The 18,768-nt window shown below is 33.8% G+C and overlaps 4 protein-coding genes across 4 annotated transcripts; 3 read left to right on the forward strand and 1 right to left on the reverse strand.

Annotated features, from left to right (window-relative positions):
* The first annotated feature begins 2,993 nt into the window (after window positions 1–2,993).
* Window positions 2,994–6,157, forward strand: LOC106101422 (cuticle protein 8-like). The gene is made up of 5 exons (XM_013280661.1): window positions 2,994–3,083; window positions 3,743–3,934; window positions 4,307–4,403; window positions 4,607–4,719; window positions 5,655–6,157. Exons 1-5 carry the CDS (start codon window positions 3,078–3,080, stop codon window positions 5,727–5,729), a joined length of 483 nt encoding a protein of 160 aa, XP_013136115.1. The 5' UTR covers window positions 2,994–3,077; the 3' UTR covers window positions 5,730–6,157.
* A 5,053-nt stretch (window positions 6,158–11,210) lies between these two features.
* On the forward strand, window positions 11,211–13,568 carry LOC106101418 (pupal cuticle protein Edg-84A-like). Its single transcript, XM_013280657.1, has 4 exons — window positions 11,211–11,429; window positions 12,547–12,655; window positions 12,809–12,983; window positions 13,344–13,568. Exons 1-4 carry the CDS (start codon window positions 11,412–11,414, stop codon window positions 13,537–13,539), a joined length of 498 nt encoding a protein of 165 aa, XP_013136111.1. The 5' UTR covers window positions 11,211–11,411; the 3' UTR covers window positions 13,540–13,568.
* A 209-nt stretch (window positions 13,569–13,777) lies between these two features.
* On the forward strand, window positions 13,778–14,796 carry LOC106101410. The gene is made up of 3 exons (XM_013280645.1): window positions 13,778–13,809; window positions 14,099–14,252; window positions 14,375–14,796. The coding sequence occupies exons 2-3, from the start codon at window positions 14,107–14,109 to the stop codon at window positions 14,751–14,753; spliced, it is 525 nt and encodes a 174-aa protein (XP_013136099.1). The 5' UTR covers window positions 13,778–13,809; window positions 14,099–14,106; the 3' UTR covers window positions 14,754–14,796.
* On the reverse strand, window positions 14,786–17,053 carry LOC106100555. The gene is made up of 9 exons (XM_013279432.1): window positions 17,039–17,053; window positions 16,818–16,923; window positions 16,529–16,660; window positions 16,333–16,412; window positions 16,119–16,237; window positions 15,850–16,038; window positions 15,537–15,681; window positions 15,397–15,465; window positions 14,786–14,994 (listed from the first exon to the last, which is right to left on the reverse strand). Exons 1-9 carry the CDS (start codon window positions 17,051–17,053, stop codon window positions 14,806–14,808), a joined length of 1,044 nt encoding a protein of 347 aa, XP_013134886.1. The 3' UTR covers window positions 14,786–14,805.
* Window positions 17,054–18,768: the final 1,715 nt, after the last annotated feature.

Consider the following 18,768-nt stretch of genomic DNA (forward strand, 5'->3'; position numbering starts at 1 on the left):
AATCTTATTGCTTTCGCTTTTTATTGCCATCTTGTTTTAAAACAGTTAACTATGTACTTCACCCGTGTTAGGAAAGGTTTCCATTGTCAAAACTTGTATTACAACATCATATATTTGTATTCATATCAATCTTACATTCAAATTGTTGCAATTATAGAGATTTCCATTAACAGATTCAATCGGCAGGAAATCCATGTTTATAGTTTGTTAAGGATTCATTACAGTGAACTTTAACAAACCGGTGTGTCCTCTTGCCGTCCTCATTGAGGCTTGTCTGACCTTTTATATGTTTATGTCCTCTAACTATGGACTACATAAGTCTATCTTAAAATTAATTTCTCGTAATACTTGTACTAGTCAGCTTCCAGTATTTATGTATACCTTTATAACTACTCATACTAAAATAGCGGTAATCAGTTGAAAAGTTGAGATACAATAAGTTTAATTTTAAAATTCGTCAATGCTATAATTCAAAACACCATCAGATTTAAAAGTTTAGGGACTTAGTTCCTTTATTTAGATTTGACGGTGTTTCCCTTACCTTAGCAACGCTAAGGTAAGGGAAACACAGTCTATTCACCATACACTTTATATGCGTCTCCTCCTCAGATTTACAGGTAGGCAACGCATCTGCAATCGCGGATGTCTATAGTTAGCAGTCGCTTCGCTTTTAGGTGGAATCAGGTGCCTGCTCGTTTGCTACTTTAATTTTAAAAAAGATAGCTCACATTCAGGGATCAATTTAAGACTCTGAGTGCTGCAGTAAATGTATTTATGTATGGTGTTAGGGTTATGCGGTCATTGAGACAGTTTTTATTGAGTTACATAATAAATGATCTACGAGACAGGTACATTAGTGATGTAACGTTCAACTGCAAGGCACTAGGTACAGTATTGGTCTGTAATTTATAAGAGACAGGCGTTGCCTAACATAAATGAAGACTTTCATTGTTATTGTATAATAGAAAGGGTTTATGATATTGTTTATGAATTAAATAACTAATCATATTGATGTTTTAATCAATTTATCATCAGTAAGGTTGTAAAGAGTCAATCGTGTTGCCTATGTAGCCTAAACTGCTGCACGAATCGCGATGAAATTTGGCATACAAGTAGACTTATTTTTGTTTTTTTTTTTAATTCTACGCGTACACAGTCGCGAGCGACAGCATATTTATAAAACATGCAGGTTGCAACGTGTTTATAATTTATTGAGTTTATCTGTAGCATTAGTTGGGTGGTTGACAATAAACTGGTACGATTTCTCAAACGGACTATATTGGCAACAAATTAAGGTTGCACCACAACTCGAGTGCGTACCAAGTCCGAGCGAAAACTGGTAGAAATTGCAACATTATAGGAATGTCGAGCAAAGACAAGACTGTTATCCGTACAAATAAAAGTTAACCGTAAATGATATCTATTTCAATCAAGCCATGTGGTTCATAAGTAAGTTTTTTGGCTAGTAATTATTAAAGATAAAGTCGGTGAGAGACTTTAATTCATTATTTAGTTACTAATTATTAAGTAATCAAGCGTTTCTGGAATTTAGTTAAATAAAAAAGGAGATGCGAATCGCATTTAAACATTTTGAAAATACACGCATTATTTGAAAATTAAATATCGTTCTTGCCGAAAGCATCTTTTGCCCGTCAAATTTCCAGGGCTTGCACAGTAAAACTGTGTTTAAAAAATAAGATGTTTACAGTTTTTTAATTGATATTACTTTGTAATACAAGAGCTTTAAAAATTAATGTAAAAATTTTTTTACAGCCGTATAACTATGCCTAAATTAAATTCCTTTTAAAATAAGGGTAAAACTATTCTAAAAGAGAACATTCTTGTCAGCATTTCGGTATTTATATTCTTTATTTAGGCATATTTCTTGCTATTTTCAATCAGTAAAACCGTAGACCTTTAATTATTTTAAGATTAAAACGTTACCTTGTGTAGCGTGCTCTAAATGTTTCGAGTATAAAAACCTTAAAGCGATTTCCTCCGTCATCATTTGTGTCCCGTAAAAGTATTTAATTGTAAAAAGTGGGCAGACTTGTATGTGTTAGTGTTGCGCAGGATACTGCGATATAACACTGATTTATCTAGAACACATTGCTTTGATAAGTTTATACGTAATTTCAGTAATTCGCTTGTCAACCACTTATAAGTATCTGTAACGACTGACGTGAATTTCCGACCGACTTAATGAATTTTATCTTATATTTATTCCTATTTAATGTGTACTTTATTAAGCAACAAACTACATTATTTTATTAATTAACTAGCTGTTACTAGCGACTTCGTCCACGTGAAACAAACAATTTGTAAGAATATTGCTGTTATTCGCTGATAACATAGCTTTTTGATATAATAATTTTTAAAATCGGCTCAGTAGTTTTTTTAATTTTAAATACATACAAAAATCCAAAAATAGAAAGCTTTTCTCTTTATAATATAAGTATATTCGTAGATATAATTATGTTTAAAATAAAATAATTTAACAGACGTCAAAAATTAGGTTAATAGATCATAGTAAGAGTGAATAAAATCAAGAAGTATGAGGCATATCACAATAAAAACCTGAAAAATAGATATTAAAATTTTATTCACTACTTAAAAATACTTCACCAATCAATCACACGTGATAGCTGACCTTAGGGGTGTCAACTCCTGACAAATAGGCTTTAAGGGAGCTTTTACACTTAAAGTTATTGTACTAATAAAAGTTTATTAAATACTAATGATTACTATGTCGATTCGGATGTAAGCACAATTGTCATTATCTCTTGTCTGTACCAATGTATCCCAATGTTTGTCAAGAAGAATTGCTATTATAATAAATCTTGCTGTAAAATGAGGCATGCCAAAAAAACTAAAATATTGTACAGTGTCATAGTATTTCTTCAAGACTATAATTGTAATAGTTATTAGATAAAATTAATCTTGTAAATTTTGTGAACCCTAAGTAATCTTAGAGCGTAGAAATTGGAGGGGCCCTATGTTTAAAAGCCTAGGACTAGAGGTACGTAGATGATAACTAAGTGCTGCGAGTGTGTGAGACTGTGCTTTAACTTGAAGTCATGTGGGTGAGTTTGCGTAATAAAATAATAAAAAGAAAAAAAACAGAAATATATTTTCTCATATTTCGTTATCGGAATCTAATTTTTAATAACAAGTTTAAATTCGATTTATTATTTTATTTTGCACTTCTATCTAATTACCTTTGAGTTTTGAACATTCATTTATATACTTACTTTTGCGTAAATTTTATTTATGTTTACATCGTTACGATACAGTTTTAAACACAATATTTTTTTTTAAGTTAAAATATCTCATTCAATCAACTTTGGCGGTTAAATATGTGAAGACATGTTAGCGTGGGATCTCACTGCCTTAAAAGAACTTGTTGACATCGAATCATTTCTTACGATTTAATCTTAAATGTAACGATTAATAAAGATGTCGGTACTGAATAAATTACTTCAAATGTCAGTAAACAACAATTTAATATGTAAAGGAAGGAAACTTGAATCGAATTTAACCAAACGGTGATATATTTTTATCAATGCTTTGATTGTTGATCGAAGCAATAAATTGCTTTGTATCAAGAAAATCTTAAATCTCCAAAACCACTTAAATGTTGAATTTTTTTTATTTCCCTTGTAAGCATTTCTAATATATATTTTATTTGGTCAACAATAGCTAGTCGCGTTAGTGGAAAAAGGATCTATAATCTTTGTTGTAGTTCGCAGTGCTGCTGGCATGTATGAGCGGGGCGCTCGCTGTGCCGATAGATTACGGCGGTTACGGCGGATACGGCGGATATGGTGGCTACGGTGGTGCCGTGTATGCGCAAGCTCCGGTCGCGCTGCAAACAGTTCATGCGGCGCCCGTCGCTGTGCAAGCCGTCCATGCGCCTGTTGCTGTTGAGACTGTGGTAATATTCTAGACGTGGGCTGAATTCTAGTAATCTATACTATTATTACAAAGAGTAAAGATTTTTATAAATTGTATGTATTGGAATAACACAAAAACTACTGGGCCAATTTAAAAAAATCTTTCACCATTAGAAAGCTACGTTATCGCTAAGTAGCATAGGCTATGACTTTTATTTCATTGAATATAGGGAAAGCATTCTTAGCGTCCTTATTATATACAGAACAGTTGTTGTCTGCAACTTATTTTATGCGGTCATTTTTTTCCAAAGACAATCTTCAATCTTAGCTTCTCTTTCATTTATATTTTAACCTGTATGTGTTAAATTTACAATTGTTTAGATTTCAAGCAATCATTTTTTGTAATTCCTCAGTCGTACCCAAAGTACGCGTTTTCATACGGCGTGAAGGATCCACACACCGGCGACGTCAAGACACAGCATGAGGAGAGAGATGGTGATGTTGTCAAAGGTAATATATATCCCCCTGAAGGGTCGGCGCACCAGGTATTCTTCCTCCATGTTACTCTATCTTCCGTCATCTCAGTCGCTTGTTTATCTGTCACTTTTTATGTAACTTGTTTATCTATTTCTAGGACTACTTCTTCTAGTGTACCAATAAAGAAGTCGGTCATTGGTATTTTGGTCCTTTCTCATGTTTTTATAACTTTACAGGTAGTTACTCGCTAGTAGAGCCGGACGGTACGACGCGCACCGTCCACTACTCAGCGGACGATCACAGCGGCTTCAACGCGGTTGTGCAAAAGTCCGGCCACGCCGTGCATCCGGTATGAATAACATCTTGTTGACATTGTGCTGGTTTATGCAAGTTTCAACAAATAAATTTACTGATATCACTTTGAGCTGATGCTTCGCTCTATAGTAATTTCTATCTGGTTCAAAATAATAACATTATCGCCGTACTGCTATATTAGAATTATCATTTAAACCAAAGAAAATAATAAAATTTTAATAATTTGGGACAGTGAGTGTTGAATGAATTATGTAGTAAGAATTGATTACTTTTAGAGTTTACTAGAGATAATAGTATCACAGTGATTTTTTCCCGAACGTCTTGTTTTGTAGCAAACATTACACAGACTTGATTTCTCTGTCGCTCGAGCAACGGTGCTGTTGCGACAGGCATGGTGCGTCAACTTATAAGGAAACAGCGTGGATCTTGGCCTACTTTTGTTGTACCTAAATCTGGAAAATTATAAAAACATAAATAACTTGTAGTTTTTCTTATTAGAGTTAATTTTTGCGCGCTTAATTTTTCCAATACTTACTGTTCCAGTACTAGGAATATTTATATAAGTTCGGATTCTAACTTGAGGTCTCATTTTCAATGTTGCTTGAGTTAACCTACGCACTGTCCGTAAATGTTCATATGAAAGCTTTAGAAGTGGCGTCCTAGCAATAAATTCCTATTTGGTTTTCAAATTATCAACAGTTAGACATTTATTAAATGCGTCAACAGTGATAAAATATTGAGTCCAAATTTGAACTCACTTTATATAGGCATAGGTTCTCTTTCTTTATAAAAACTCCATGGTATACCCTAAAACAAAAAAATCTTGTTGTTTTCCTTGTATTGTAGACCTTTATCGTTTTAATTCTTTTGTATGTGTTAACATTTCTGAAAGAAGGGGTCGAACGTAAGCTAACTAGGATATAATTCATTATTTGTTACCTTTTTCTTACCGTTCAATTTTTTTTTCAGCAAGTGGCAGTTGCGCCAGTGGCCCACTACGTGGCAGCACCATCCTATGCCATTTCTCCGCATTCTTATCACTAAATTGTTTTGATTGGTTAATATCTTTTATTTCACGAATCACTTGATTTTATTCTTATAAGTGTTAGTTTGGACAATCGTAAAAAGAGTTTTAAGGCTTTTAATATTAATTTTCTATTTTTGAGCTTTCCTTGGAAATAATTTGAAATCGCTTGCAACTGTAGTTTACATTTTTCTGTTAGCGTTTGGTTTTGTGTGTTTACATCAGATTCCTATAGGATAGAATGTTTTAATATCAATGTTGAAATCATTGTGATTGATGAATGATTTGTTTTGTAAAGATAAGTAAATTACAGCATCCAAAGTACAATGAGATACTCCGTCTTTTATAGAATTATCGTTTTATGAACGGATTAGCTTGTAAGGTTTTACAATTTGTCAAAGATATGAATGTGTATCAATGTTTTATGGTTAATAAATTATAATCTATACTGATGTTGTTATTTATTTTAAATCTGTTTAAGAGCGGGCGCGAAACTTTGACTAAACAATCGCACAACGATTGTTCGATTGTCAATTGTTTCGCAGCCAATTCAACTGTTTAGTTGAACAATTAAACATCGAATAGTGGGATATTCATAGGGATTAAAACGCGACTAAACAGTTGTGCGATAGTTTAGTCAAATATGTAAAAGTCTAATCGAGGAAGAACTAGCTATACTATATTGTGTAAAAAACAACAGAATCGACATCGATATAAAGATGATTAAAAGCTTTTATCGCTCTATAAACCTGCACACTTTGAATCAATGAAGAAACAAAGCGTACTATAGAAGTTCATTGGCCTTTCATTTATAATCTCGTATTAATTTATATGCTGTCGAAATGTATTTACTATTAATGCCATATATGAAACTAGAAACAGGTCCTCGCTAATAAACTATTAACGATGTTGAATCATTAAGTTCTTACTTGGCGCGGGTGGATTTTGCGATACAGGGCTGCTTATAAACAGCAATTGTGGTCCGCTTTTTTTTATTTTTCACTTTTAAAACGCGAACGCAGACAATATGAAATATTACGACCCGAAAAGAATAAATGAGGACAGCATGTTTGAATATAGGGACAATGACTGGAAGAGGACGAGAGCTAGTGGATGTATTAGTAAGAAGAAGAATAAATGTGGCTTGTTTGCAAGAAACGAAATGGAAAGGTATGAAAGCAAAAGAAATAGGGGAAGGCTACAAGTTATATTATTGTGGGTGTGATGGCAAAAAAAATGGTGTAGGAATTGTGCTTGATGGTGAATTAAAGAATCAGGTGATGGATGTAAGAAGAATAAATGATCGAATGATAATTGTTAAGCTGTTAGTGGGAGGTGTGATTTTGAATGTAGTTAGTGTGTATGCGCCGCAGACTGGTTGTGATGACGCAGTGAAAGATAAGTTTTGGGAGGATTTTGATGGAATGATGATTAGTATGTCAGGTGACGAAGAAATTTTAATTGGTGGAGATTTTAACGGGCATGTAGGTAGAACGAATGAAGGATATGAAAGAGTACACGGAGGGTGGGGCTTTGGGAGACGTAACAACGACGGTGAAAGATTGTTACAAGCAGCGATGGCTTACGACCTCACCATAGTAAATACATGTTTCCAAAAAAGAGAAAGTCACTTAATAACATACCATAGTGGCAGATTTAAAACACAAATTGATTACCTCCTAGTTCAGAAATCCAGTGTAATCAAAGTTAAAAATTCCAAAGTGATACCTAGTGAGGTCGTAGCCCCACAACATAAACTGCTTGTTTCGGACCTAAAAATAAAGCACCAAGTTTGTGAATTTAAAAGAAAGCCCCAGCCCAAAATTAAATGGTATTTGCTTGAGAGGGAAGACTGCAGGGAAAAGTTTCGAGAGAGAGTGGTAGATAAAATGATTGAGATGGATGTTGATATGTGTAGTAAATCGGTTAATGAATGTTGGAATGAAATTGCTACCTCTATACGGTGTGCTGCAAAGGATGTTTTAGGGGAAACGAAAGGCGTAGGAAAGCTAGATAAGGATACATGGTGGTGGAACGACGAAGTACAGAAGGCAGTGAAAGATAAGAAGGAAGCATTTAAGGCGTGGAAAAACGGGGATGAAATGAATGAGGATATGCAAGAATTTAGAAGGAGAACGTATGTTGAAGTAAGAAAAATTGCTAGAAGATCGGTTGCGGTGGCTAAAGCTGCTGTACAGAACAAACTGTACCAAGAACTGGACACACCGCAAGGACAAAAAGATCTTTACAGGCTAGCAAAAGCGAGAGAGAAGAATGCGAGAGATATTATGCACGTAAAATGTATGAAGGATGAAAATGGTAAAATTTTGTTGAAAGATGGAGATATAAAAGAGCGATGGAAAGTATATTTCAGAAATTTAATGAATGAGGAGAATGAATGGAATGGCGTCGTACCGAGAACACCGGTCAATATGGCGTTGGTAAATGAGATCAGTTTGGATGAGGTTAAAATGGCAGTGAGAGATATGAAGAATGGAAAAGCTGTGGGGCCTGATGGCATACCCGTTGAAGTATGGAAGGTTTTGAAAGAAGATGGTATAAAGTTGCTGATTTTATTCTTCGATAAGCTGTTGCAGGAAGAATCGATCCCTGATGAATGGTGTACCAGTACGTTGGTGCCTATTTTTAAGAACAAAGGTGATGTTCAGAACTGCAACAACTATCGTGGAATAAAACTCATGTCACATACTATGAAAATTTGGGAGAAGGTGATAGACAGACGGATAAGAGAAGAGAGTGAGATATCACAGAACCAATTCGGGTTTATGCCAGGTCGAGGAACAACGGATGCCATATTTGCTTTACGTCAGCTTTGTGAAAAGTACAGACGTGTACATAAGAACTTGCATATGGTGTTCGTTGACCTTGAAAAGGCATACGACCGAGTCCCCCGTAAGGTTCTGTGGTGGGCGATGAAAGAAAGACAAGTGCCTGGGAAGTACGTGCGACTCGTGAGTGCTATGTATGAAAGAGCGAACACTCACGTCAGGTCCGAAGCCGGCGTAACCGACAAGTTCAGTGTGGCTGTGGGCCTGCACCAGGGATCGGCTTTAAGCCCTTATCTGTTCCTCCTGGTTATCGACGCGTTAACCGTGGAGATCCAGGAGGAAGCACCCTGGTGTATGCTGTTCGCCGACGACATTGTTCTTGTTGGGGAAGATGCGCTTGAGGTCCAGAGCAGACTGGAGAGATGGCGGGATAAACTGGAGACAGCCGGACTAAAGATAAGTAGAGCAAAAACAGAGCAGTTATTCTGTGACTTTGGGGGCTTATCCAGTTTTTTCCCGATTGCCTTAGATGGCGCTCATCTCCCAGTTTGCTCCGACTTCCGGTACCTCGGCTCATTAATCCAAAGCGACGGCTACATTGACCGTGACGTGACAAATAGAATAAAAGCGGGATGGATGAAATGGCGACAGGTCACAGGAGTAATATGCGACCCTCAAATTCCACTTAAATTAAAGGGGAAAATTTACAAGGCCGTCGTAAGACCTGTCATGATGTATGGATCTGAATGTTGGGCAGTAAAAGGGACGGATGAAAGAAGACTACATGTGACAGAAATGCGAATGTTAAGATGGATGTGTGGGGTAACACGAATGGATAAGATACGAAATGAGTATATTAGAGGAAGTTTGAGAGTAGCCCCCATAATAGAGAAGGTTAGGAGTAAAAGGTTAGCATGGTATGGGCATGTTATGAGGAGGGATGAATCGCATGTTACAAGGAGAACGTTAGTTATGAGTGTGGAAGGGTACATCGGTAGAGGTAGACCTAGAAAGAGATGGATGGATTGTGTAAAAGGTGACATGATCAAAAAGGGAGTGATGACTGAGATGACGTATGATAGAGTTATGTGGAGGACAAAAACCTGTTGCGCCGACCCTACGGGAGTAGGATAAGGAGATGGATGGATGGATGATGATGATGATGTTAAATGTTTTTAATTTTTGTAATAAAAATCTTTTTAACTTAGGTCGATACAAGTGCTAACTTGGTTCTAGTTACTTTTATTGAGTTAAACTATTATCAATCAATATTATTATCAATCAGATCAATATTCAAATTAATAGGACATATTTAATGTTGCGAAGGTATACATGCTAATGCTTGTTCTCAAGTTTCATATACACTGAAATGTTACATTATACATCCTTGCAGACTGAAGTTTGGAAGCCCTGGTGCAATCAAACGCACGCGGCAAATATAGATGTAGCGAATTACTGTTTACTTTGTTAATGTCAATTTTATCTTATCTGATCTACACATCACCGACTAGTTATAGCTTATTATAACGACACCAGCTTTATCTATCTTCTATGTAGTTGAAAAAATTGATGTGCGCATATTTGTCCTTTATGAGTTCCTAAGTAATTGGGCTGATTTCGATTATTCACTACTTTCTTTAGATTTTTTAAGGATGATAGAAGAAGTGCCCAAAAGATTTGAGATTTAGCTAGTTATTACAGCACTGGTTGTAAATCATGTATTTTTATATGCAAATGTGAAAATATTCGGTATTTGTGCGGCTGTATAATACGGATTCAGTATTTTACAAAAAACATATTTTAAAAGAACAAATAAGGAGATACGATATCAAATTTCTTTGCATAAAATGTTCCGTTTAACACATAATTTAACGAGTTCAAATTGGTATATTTCTTACAAAAATATTGGTCACATTGTTTTAATTTATTATAATAATAAAATTTAATACTGAGCTGTGGTACAAATTCAGGAAATGTATGTGTCAGTTTTTTAAAGATTTTTAGTGTTTCTCCTATTTAAAAAGTATGCTATCCATAAAGGCGAGTGTGGGCAGTAGGCGTAGGTACACGCATTAAATTATGTCAAGAAATACCAAATAAGTGTTTACGATATCACGCCTTTGAGAAAAACTGAGCTTTTATATCTCAAATGCAATCAAATGACGATTTAAGAACACTGTAACTGTTATTATTGTTTATGATATATTACTTATGCCAGGCAAAATATGATTCGTTTTTATTTACCATAAATATTTTTAAAGCAATGAAGAACAAACTTTTACTTATACTAAGAAATTGTTAAACTGGATTCAATTTTTCTGTACATTATTATACTCATAAAGAAAATGCACGGCATCGTTTGAATAACTTAAAGGCAAATAGATGTAAAGAGAAAATGGTTCTCCCTAAATCACAGAATCATACAAAGTCAAAAGTATTGCATTAAACACACTTCTGAGCAATCACTCGTTAAATTACATTTAAACAATTGCATTTAAAAAACAGTACTTGAACTTGCTCGTTCATTTTGCGCTGACTCAACCTTGTAAAGTGCATATATGCACTTTAAAACTAACATTGTTTTATATGTAAATATAAATGCAACTTGCGTGTTCTCTAGCCACCGCCATACATCCGACAACCGCTTTCGTCGCCTCGTAACTCCTTATCCTGCTGTATGACATCACTTTGGAACGGATACGGGCGAAATTGCCTTCACCCACAAAGTTTACGCGCCTCACACAATGCTGTTGTTTTTTGCAAACTAAAAACCATTAAAAGGACGTGACTATAAGGGGAATCACGTATGCTCAGAGCTCGTTTGACCGTGTACACACTTCCTATAACACGATACCATAGAAAAATTTTAAGCACGAATGTGAACAGTGAAAACTTTTGAACGAAATTTTGGCAATGGCATTACTTGTAAAGGTAAGATGTCTTGTTTGTTTTAATATTTTATTATAATTAGTAAAGTTTCGTGCTTACCTAGTTTGAATAACTGCCGTGAACTTAATTCGTTAATTTTGTATTATATTTTCTTTTACCAAATTCTTTATTCAACGAACTTTAACGAACACTGAAAAGGACATCATAATGTGGGATCCAATAAAGTTGTTTTTGTTTCTTAAAATAAATCTGCTGAGTTTTCAATTTCTCGTGGATTTGTAGATATATACTACCAGTAATAAACGCAATCATACTTATATTATAAATGCGAAAGCTTAGATAGGTGGATGAATGGATGTTTGTTAGAGTTTGTAGCATAAACGGCTGAACGGATTTGGATGAAATTTTGTCTAGATGTAGAGGACAGTTTGGAAGAACACATAGGCTACTAACTTTTGTTTTTTTTTTAATCCACGCGGACGGTGTCGCGGGCAAAAGCTAGTAATAAATAAATTTATCTTTCTTTTGGATAACAATATAACTCAGATACAGATTTTTTTTATAAAATATAATAGCAATTTTTCAATTATTTTGCCATAGCATTGATTAAAATAAGTAAATCTTGTCTACTCTTGCTACAGGTTGCTACTATAATTGGTTGGTTTTGATAAATGAAGTTCGTATTAATCAAGAAACATGACTTAATCCTATAAAGTGTACGTTTCTGTATCAGTTTTGATATATGGTCGGTGTAACGTTAAATGAAGCACGTCCGACACCGGATTATTCGGACACAAGACAAATGCCATTCATTTATAAGGATGACGCTAATAATGAAAAAAGTTTGCTGTAATTGATAATGTACTGAGTCATTTGTAAAGCTGCGCAGTTACGCCCTCTTCTTAAAAGTAATTAATGAAAAGTTACACTGGCTAATCTTACTTCATACTAATATTATAAATGCAAAAGTTTAGATGGATGGATGGATGGATGTTTGTTAGAGTTTGTAGCCTAAACGGTTGAAGGGATCTGGATGAAATATAGCATTGATATAGAACATAGTCTGGAAGAACACATAGACTACTCACTTTTTTTTTTATTTCCACGCGGACGGAGTCGTGGACAAAAACTGGATTTTTAATCATTTAAAATGTTTTAGATTCTGGCTATAGCGAGCCTGATGTTATATAACAAAGGTATCCAATCGGCAACTAGAGTTAAAAGACTCAGTTTAGCAGAACCAATGCCGATACATTATTATGGACAAGGTATTATCTTCAATATTTTATAAACAACTATTTAATTTAAATTGATTAATTTTAGATAGCTCTTTTGAAAATAAATGACGGTGTAGTGAATTAAGAAGAAAGGGGACAGACAGGGATGGGAAGCAGGATAATAAATGTTTCGTAATTTTGCAGGCAATCCAGGAGCTTATTCTTTCGGATATGATGTGTCCGATCCAGATACAGGTAACGTCCAGTATCGAAAGGAGGAACGATTTCCAAATGGTACTGTCGTGGGTAGTTATGGATACCTGGATCCCTTTGGACGTACGCGTCGCTATCAATATGTAGCTGATGAATATGGCTACAGGTATTTTTTAATTCAAGATTTACTATGTAAACGAGTGCCTGTGTTCCTCTGTGTATGCCAAATTATTACACTCATAGCGCCTGTAGAAATAAGAAAGCAAACTTTGTAGACAAAAATTTAAGAAATGTTCTATGAAAGGGAACTTTTCCTTTCAACTTACTTTTTTAATTATAAAATTATTTTTCAGCCATTGTTTTTGTTATCGTATTAGAATTAGGTAAGATAATGACGACGGAACGTATCTTTAATAACAAACATACGAATGAGAAGACAAGAAGAGCTCTTACACAATGTAACACAAGTCCATATTTCCTACTTTCATTGTCAGTGCAAATTTATATACAAGGAAACTGTTTCCAGGGTCATCAGCAACACACCGATGGACGATAAATTTCACATAGTCAACGGTCAAAAAGCAAGTACTGAATCTTCTGTCACTTGGACGCGTCCCGCTAAGAAAAAGAAGAAAACGCAAGAAACAACAAATGTTTTAAACTTGCTAACAAATAACAAGTATTTACACCTGAAACCTCCAAGTTATTATGCTATCGAGTAAAGATATATGTAGAAGAAGAGTAATAAAAAAATGTTAACATTTATAAGAACGAACGGATTATTTGTAAAAATTACAGTTTTTTTTAAACAGTATTAAATGGTCGTTATAAAAATTTGACATTTAAACAAAAACTATTTTGAAAATTTGAAGGACTGACAGCTGTCAGCATTAATAAAAATGTCTGAACGTGTTTAATAAAAATGATATTAAATAATCAGCAAAGTTTTTTGAAGTTTATTTTAATTTTATTTCTACTATTACTAGTCAACTGTAAGTAATTTTTTATCATAATAATTCTATAGGAAACTGCATCTAGATAAACATTATCGATAAATTAATAACCAGAGTCCCTCACAAAAGCAAGATTTCAAAAATAGATTTTTTTTACCAAAAGAAGGAATAAAAGATTTCCATGTGATCTTACAATCTTATGGAAGAGAGCTAGATGTGAACCTTAACTTTTGACATGATGTAGCGTTTGAAACGTATTCAAAACTTAGCTACAGAAATCGTTCCAGTCAGAACAACCCCTTTCATTAATGTTTCTATTTTCTATCAGGTTATCCGATGAGCAGAGACAATTTAATTAATAAAATTAGTATAAAGGAAGAGAAACACTTTCCCAACGGCACTGTTACTGGCCATTATAAGTACGTAGATAAGGAAGGAGTTCCTGTGCACGTAAGGTATTACGCAGACGATGCGGGATATGGGTTAGTCATAAGTTGTATTCCTGTAGGTAACCCGTTACAAAATAATGAGCGATTTTATAGTACTTGGATTCCCTTTATACCTTAGTAACAGGAATAAATCTTTTCATTTCCATATATTTTAGCGTTGAATTGAAAAGTATGAAAGTCTACGATACAAACAATGATCAAGACAACACACATTTAGAAAAGCAACAAAAACTAGATAGTCTGTGGCCTCCTCTGGATTCTTCAACTGACTTCTCACAAGATTATCCAAACACTGTAAACAACCCTACGAATACAACCAAAAACAAGTTCCTATCACTTAATGATTTAGCTAAAGGTAATAAGGCTCTTTATCCAAAGAAGGCGTACAAAAACTCACCGGATTATGAAATATATTTGCAAAATGAAGTACACGCACCGAAATGTGGTCAGAATAAAGTGAGGATTTACATTGACAAGGGCAAACGAAAATCTCGTGAAGCATCTAATGTGGCTACTTATAAGTATTTCGATTAATTCTATTATTACTATTCTATTTTCAAATAAAATAAAATTAAAATAGCTTTTTTTATTTTAAAATATTAATATACACATGAATCTGTTCCTGGTCATCCAATAGTTTAGGTATGGAATAATATCTTAATAATAAACATTCTGGACTGTTAAATACACTTAAAGGGTTCTGTGGCTGACTTTGTAAATCTAAACCTTCTCCAATATAGCTGTAGCCTAGAATATTATCGCGTTTTACTTTTACCTGTAAATTCAAATACAATTTTAGCATTAGACGTACGTTGGATAAGCAATGGAGTTATTGCAGTAATGAATAAGATTACACCTAAAAGAATTTAACTTGAATTACGTTGATAAAATTTCAATAAGTGAATTGAAATAAAATTTACGAAGAGTGAATTGAATAAGGAAGTTAACAAGTCCATTGACGACGATGTAGTTGGCATGCACATCGCGCGCCGCCTCGGAACCGATTGATGCATCTGAATAGAGCTATGAGAAAACTTGAATTTCTGATTCGCCGCGTTCCACGCTATTATATAATGCTAGATGACATTCGGATAGCACTTTTTTCATATCTTTTCATACGAAAGCTACGATAAACATAATAAAAGATTGAGACAAATAAAAGCAAAAAATAACTCACACAACAAACTTGCTTAAACTCAGTTAATCTACAAATCCAAATAATTATGTCTTCTTGTCCCTTTATTTGCTGTAAAGAAAAATTTATAACAATAGCATAGGAGAGCCAATAAAAAAATATACGTAATGAGAAAATCTTACGTTTTCTTCAAGATGTCCGTCTCCATTTATATCTTGTGCGCTTTTATTGGACTTGAAATTGTTTTTAGAGACCTGCTTATGTTCATGGATTGTGTGATTTGTATGTAAAATTTTGGCTGCCATAAGCAATAAAGTTGCCTTACTTCTAGATAAAAAAAACAAGTTGGATGCGATTAATAAAAATTATCAATCATCATCACCAGCACACTATACGTCCCCACCGAGGGGCTCGGAGCCTTCCCTAAGTTAGGGTGAAAAAAATAAAATTAAAAAAAAATTATCAATACATTTAATAATTTATTGTAAAACTTACCCTATTGGATTAATAATAGCCACGCATTTGGTATCCTTTGACAAATTCGTTGGTTTTAAGTATATTTTCAAACTTTTTCTGATGTTAATCGGTAAAGTGGGTATTGCTGAATGGTCGAAAGTGAAATGTTTCAAAATTGAATTAAATGCAACCGTCTTTCTGCAGTTAGACACGGGACAAGTGATTGGTCTGAAAATACAGATTTATAAGAAGTAAAATTTCATTAAAAGCCTTATTGTGATGATCATTTTGATTTAAATAATATTTACCTTACGTTTATTTTTTCTATCTCATTAGATTCATGGCTCTTCACACTATCATTGTTGTCAAAACCAAAATTCTTGTAAACTATGGTGGTCTCAACTGTATTGCTTGTATGTCTAAAATTCTGAAATTTACATTTTTATTTAGTTGTTTATAAAATCAAAAAGCTTATTTTACTTATTTTTATTAAGAAGACTTGGATGTGAATAGGATTTTTACTTTTTTCGGATGACTTGTTTTATCGGTTCCTTCAGCTTTATGTTTACTTGTTTTCCTTTTAACGTTTTCATTCGCTTTTCCTGCAAAAGTATTACGTTTACTAATCTATTTGTTTTAAAAAATCTTTCTCTCTCTCTCGCTCTCTCTCTCTCTATTTCTTTCTCTTTACTTTACGTTCAAAAATAAAGAAACTTACTGGTTTTGCGTTTAACATAATCACCACCGGCTAAATCATTTGTTATGATATTTTCACTGCTTGCAATGTCAATTATTTTAGCTTTATTTAAGTTGCATTTTACAGAATATTCGTGAGTTTCATTCAGATCATCTAAAATTAAAAATAAGCGTAGTCAGCAACAAGAATTTAGGATACATGAAAAATGTCTTGCCATAAGCCGAAAGAAAAAAGTTGACTGTAATTAAATATACAAGTTAAAATAAAATTCCTTTTCTTACAAAATATGTTTTGAAATACGAGTAATTACCGTCGCATTTCATACATATGGTATGACCAGATTCACAGACATAGGCACTGTGCTTTGGTGTTATATTCTTGCACAGTTCGCATTGTAAGGTTGCTGTATCAAAAATCTAAAAATTAAATTTTATTAGTAAAATTACTTAAATAATCATGAAGCCAAGGGGTGTAACATAAGCCTATAGAATAAGGGATTAGACGCAGACCTATTGTTATCTTAAGACAGACTGGACAAGCACCCATATCATGCAAATTGACGTAGGTACTCTATTGGGATTGTCTTTCTGAGTTATCGGGATGTCTATCCATTTTAATCTCTATATATGTTTTATTTATCTATACTATATTATAAAGAGGAAAGATTTGTATTTTTGTATGTATTGAAATAACTCAAAAATTACTGGGCCGATCTCAAAAATTCTTCCATCGTTAGAAAGGTAATATCTGTAAGTAACATATGTCTTTTCTTTTTTTTTTAATTTCACGGGGACAAAGTCGCGAGTAACAGCTCGTTACTAAATATGTTTCACAGTACCAGGATAACATAGATGATACTGGCTATAAAGCCTCACAAACTACTCGTACGTGCATTGCTTTAAAATATTTATTTACAAGAGTTACATAATTATGTAGTTAGTTTTATAATTCTATATGTAAGTTGATGTTAATTTTGTTCTTCGAGTACTGTATTGGTTTATTTTAGTAGGAGCGAATCTAGCGAAAGTGACTTCGATTCGTCTTAATAATATAACTATGTAAAGTAGGTTACGAATCCGGACAATACATGAATTTAAAAAAAGTCACGTAAACATTTACACGAACGGGCGCAACAACTATTTCCGGTTATGACAAACAAAATAGACACCTTATTTAAAAACATTATAAACAATAAACAAATATATCAAAATCGTAGAAAATTATTTTGATAGCTTCATTGAAACATTATTTTTTTAAATTCAGGACCGTCAAAGGTAAAATACGTCTTGGTGTGTCATTTAGAATACAACCTTTTTGATACAATCCTGGTAAATCTTTTTTTCTATACCTTTTAAAACCACTCTGCAAGCACATTTTTTTTCTAGACCGAAACTCAAGGATATCTGTAGTCTACATGTAGGAATTGAACAAACTATTTGTTTATCCGCGGCCTCACATGCGTCCAGCCAGTATCCAGCAAAGAACCCTGGTCATTTCCAGACAATACCTCAAACATAAACCCATTATAATATTAGAAAATTCAATACAGTAGAGTTAAAGCAGTTTTATTTATAGTTTAATAATGTAGGTGACTATGCCGTGACCTAAAATTTTATATTGTTAAATAAATTAGGCGTAATAAGGAAAGCGTGACACCAACGGACACCAAAGCTTACGTAACTCCTCACGCATTAGTGACATATTGTAATGCAATATTTATGGTCAGCTAGTCTAATAGAAAATAAAGTTATTTGCAATATTTATTAAGTAATAAGTTAATAAGACTCGATACAGTTTTGTAAAAGTTATTGCACCCATTGTAGTGTATTACAAAGTTTATTTACTACTAGTTACATAGGTGTTTGTCCGCGCGAAATTAAAGAAAAAAAATACATGTTACTTGCTGATAAAATAGCTTTAATATTGAAAGGATTTTTGAAATTGGTCCAGTAGATTTTGAGTTATTTCAATACAGCTTAACTTTAGTCCCTATCCCTTTCCACTCTTTTCTTATAAGGAACAGACGGGAGGGAAAATGGATTTGATGGTAGAGGAGTCGCATAGGAAGGGAAAGTATCCTCATTATGTCCGTAAATAGGGTAGGCAACGCATCTGCAATAGCGGATGGCTATGGGTAGTGGTCGCTTGCTCGTTTGCCACCTTATGATAAAAAAACTGTACAAAACACAAATCTTTCCTCGTTATTATGTCAATATTTTGTCTGAGAAACGTCTTGTTAATACAATTGATCAAATCTTATT

This window comes from Papilio polytes, unplaced genomic scaffold (genome assembly GCF_000836215.1).
Source record: "Papilio polytes unplaced genomic scaffold, Ppol_1.0 DF824303.1, whole genome shotgun sequence".
Taxonomy (NCBI): Eukaryota; Metazoa; Arthropoda; class Insecta; order Lepidoptera; family Papilionidae; genus Papilio; species Papilio polytes.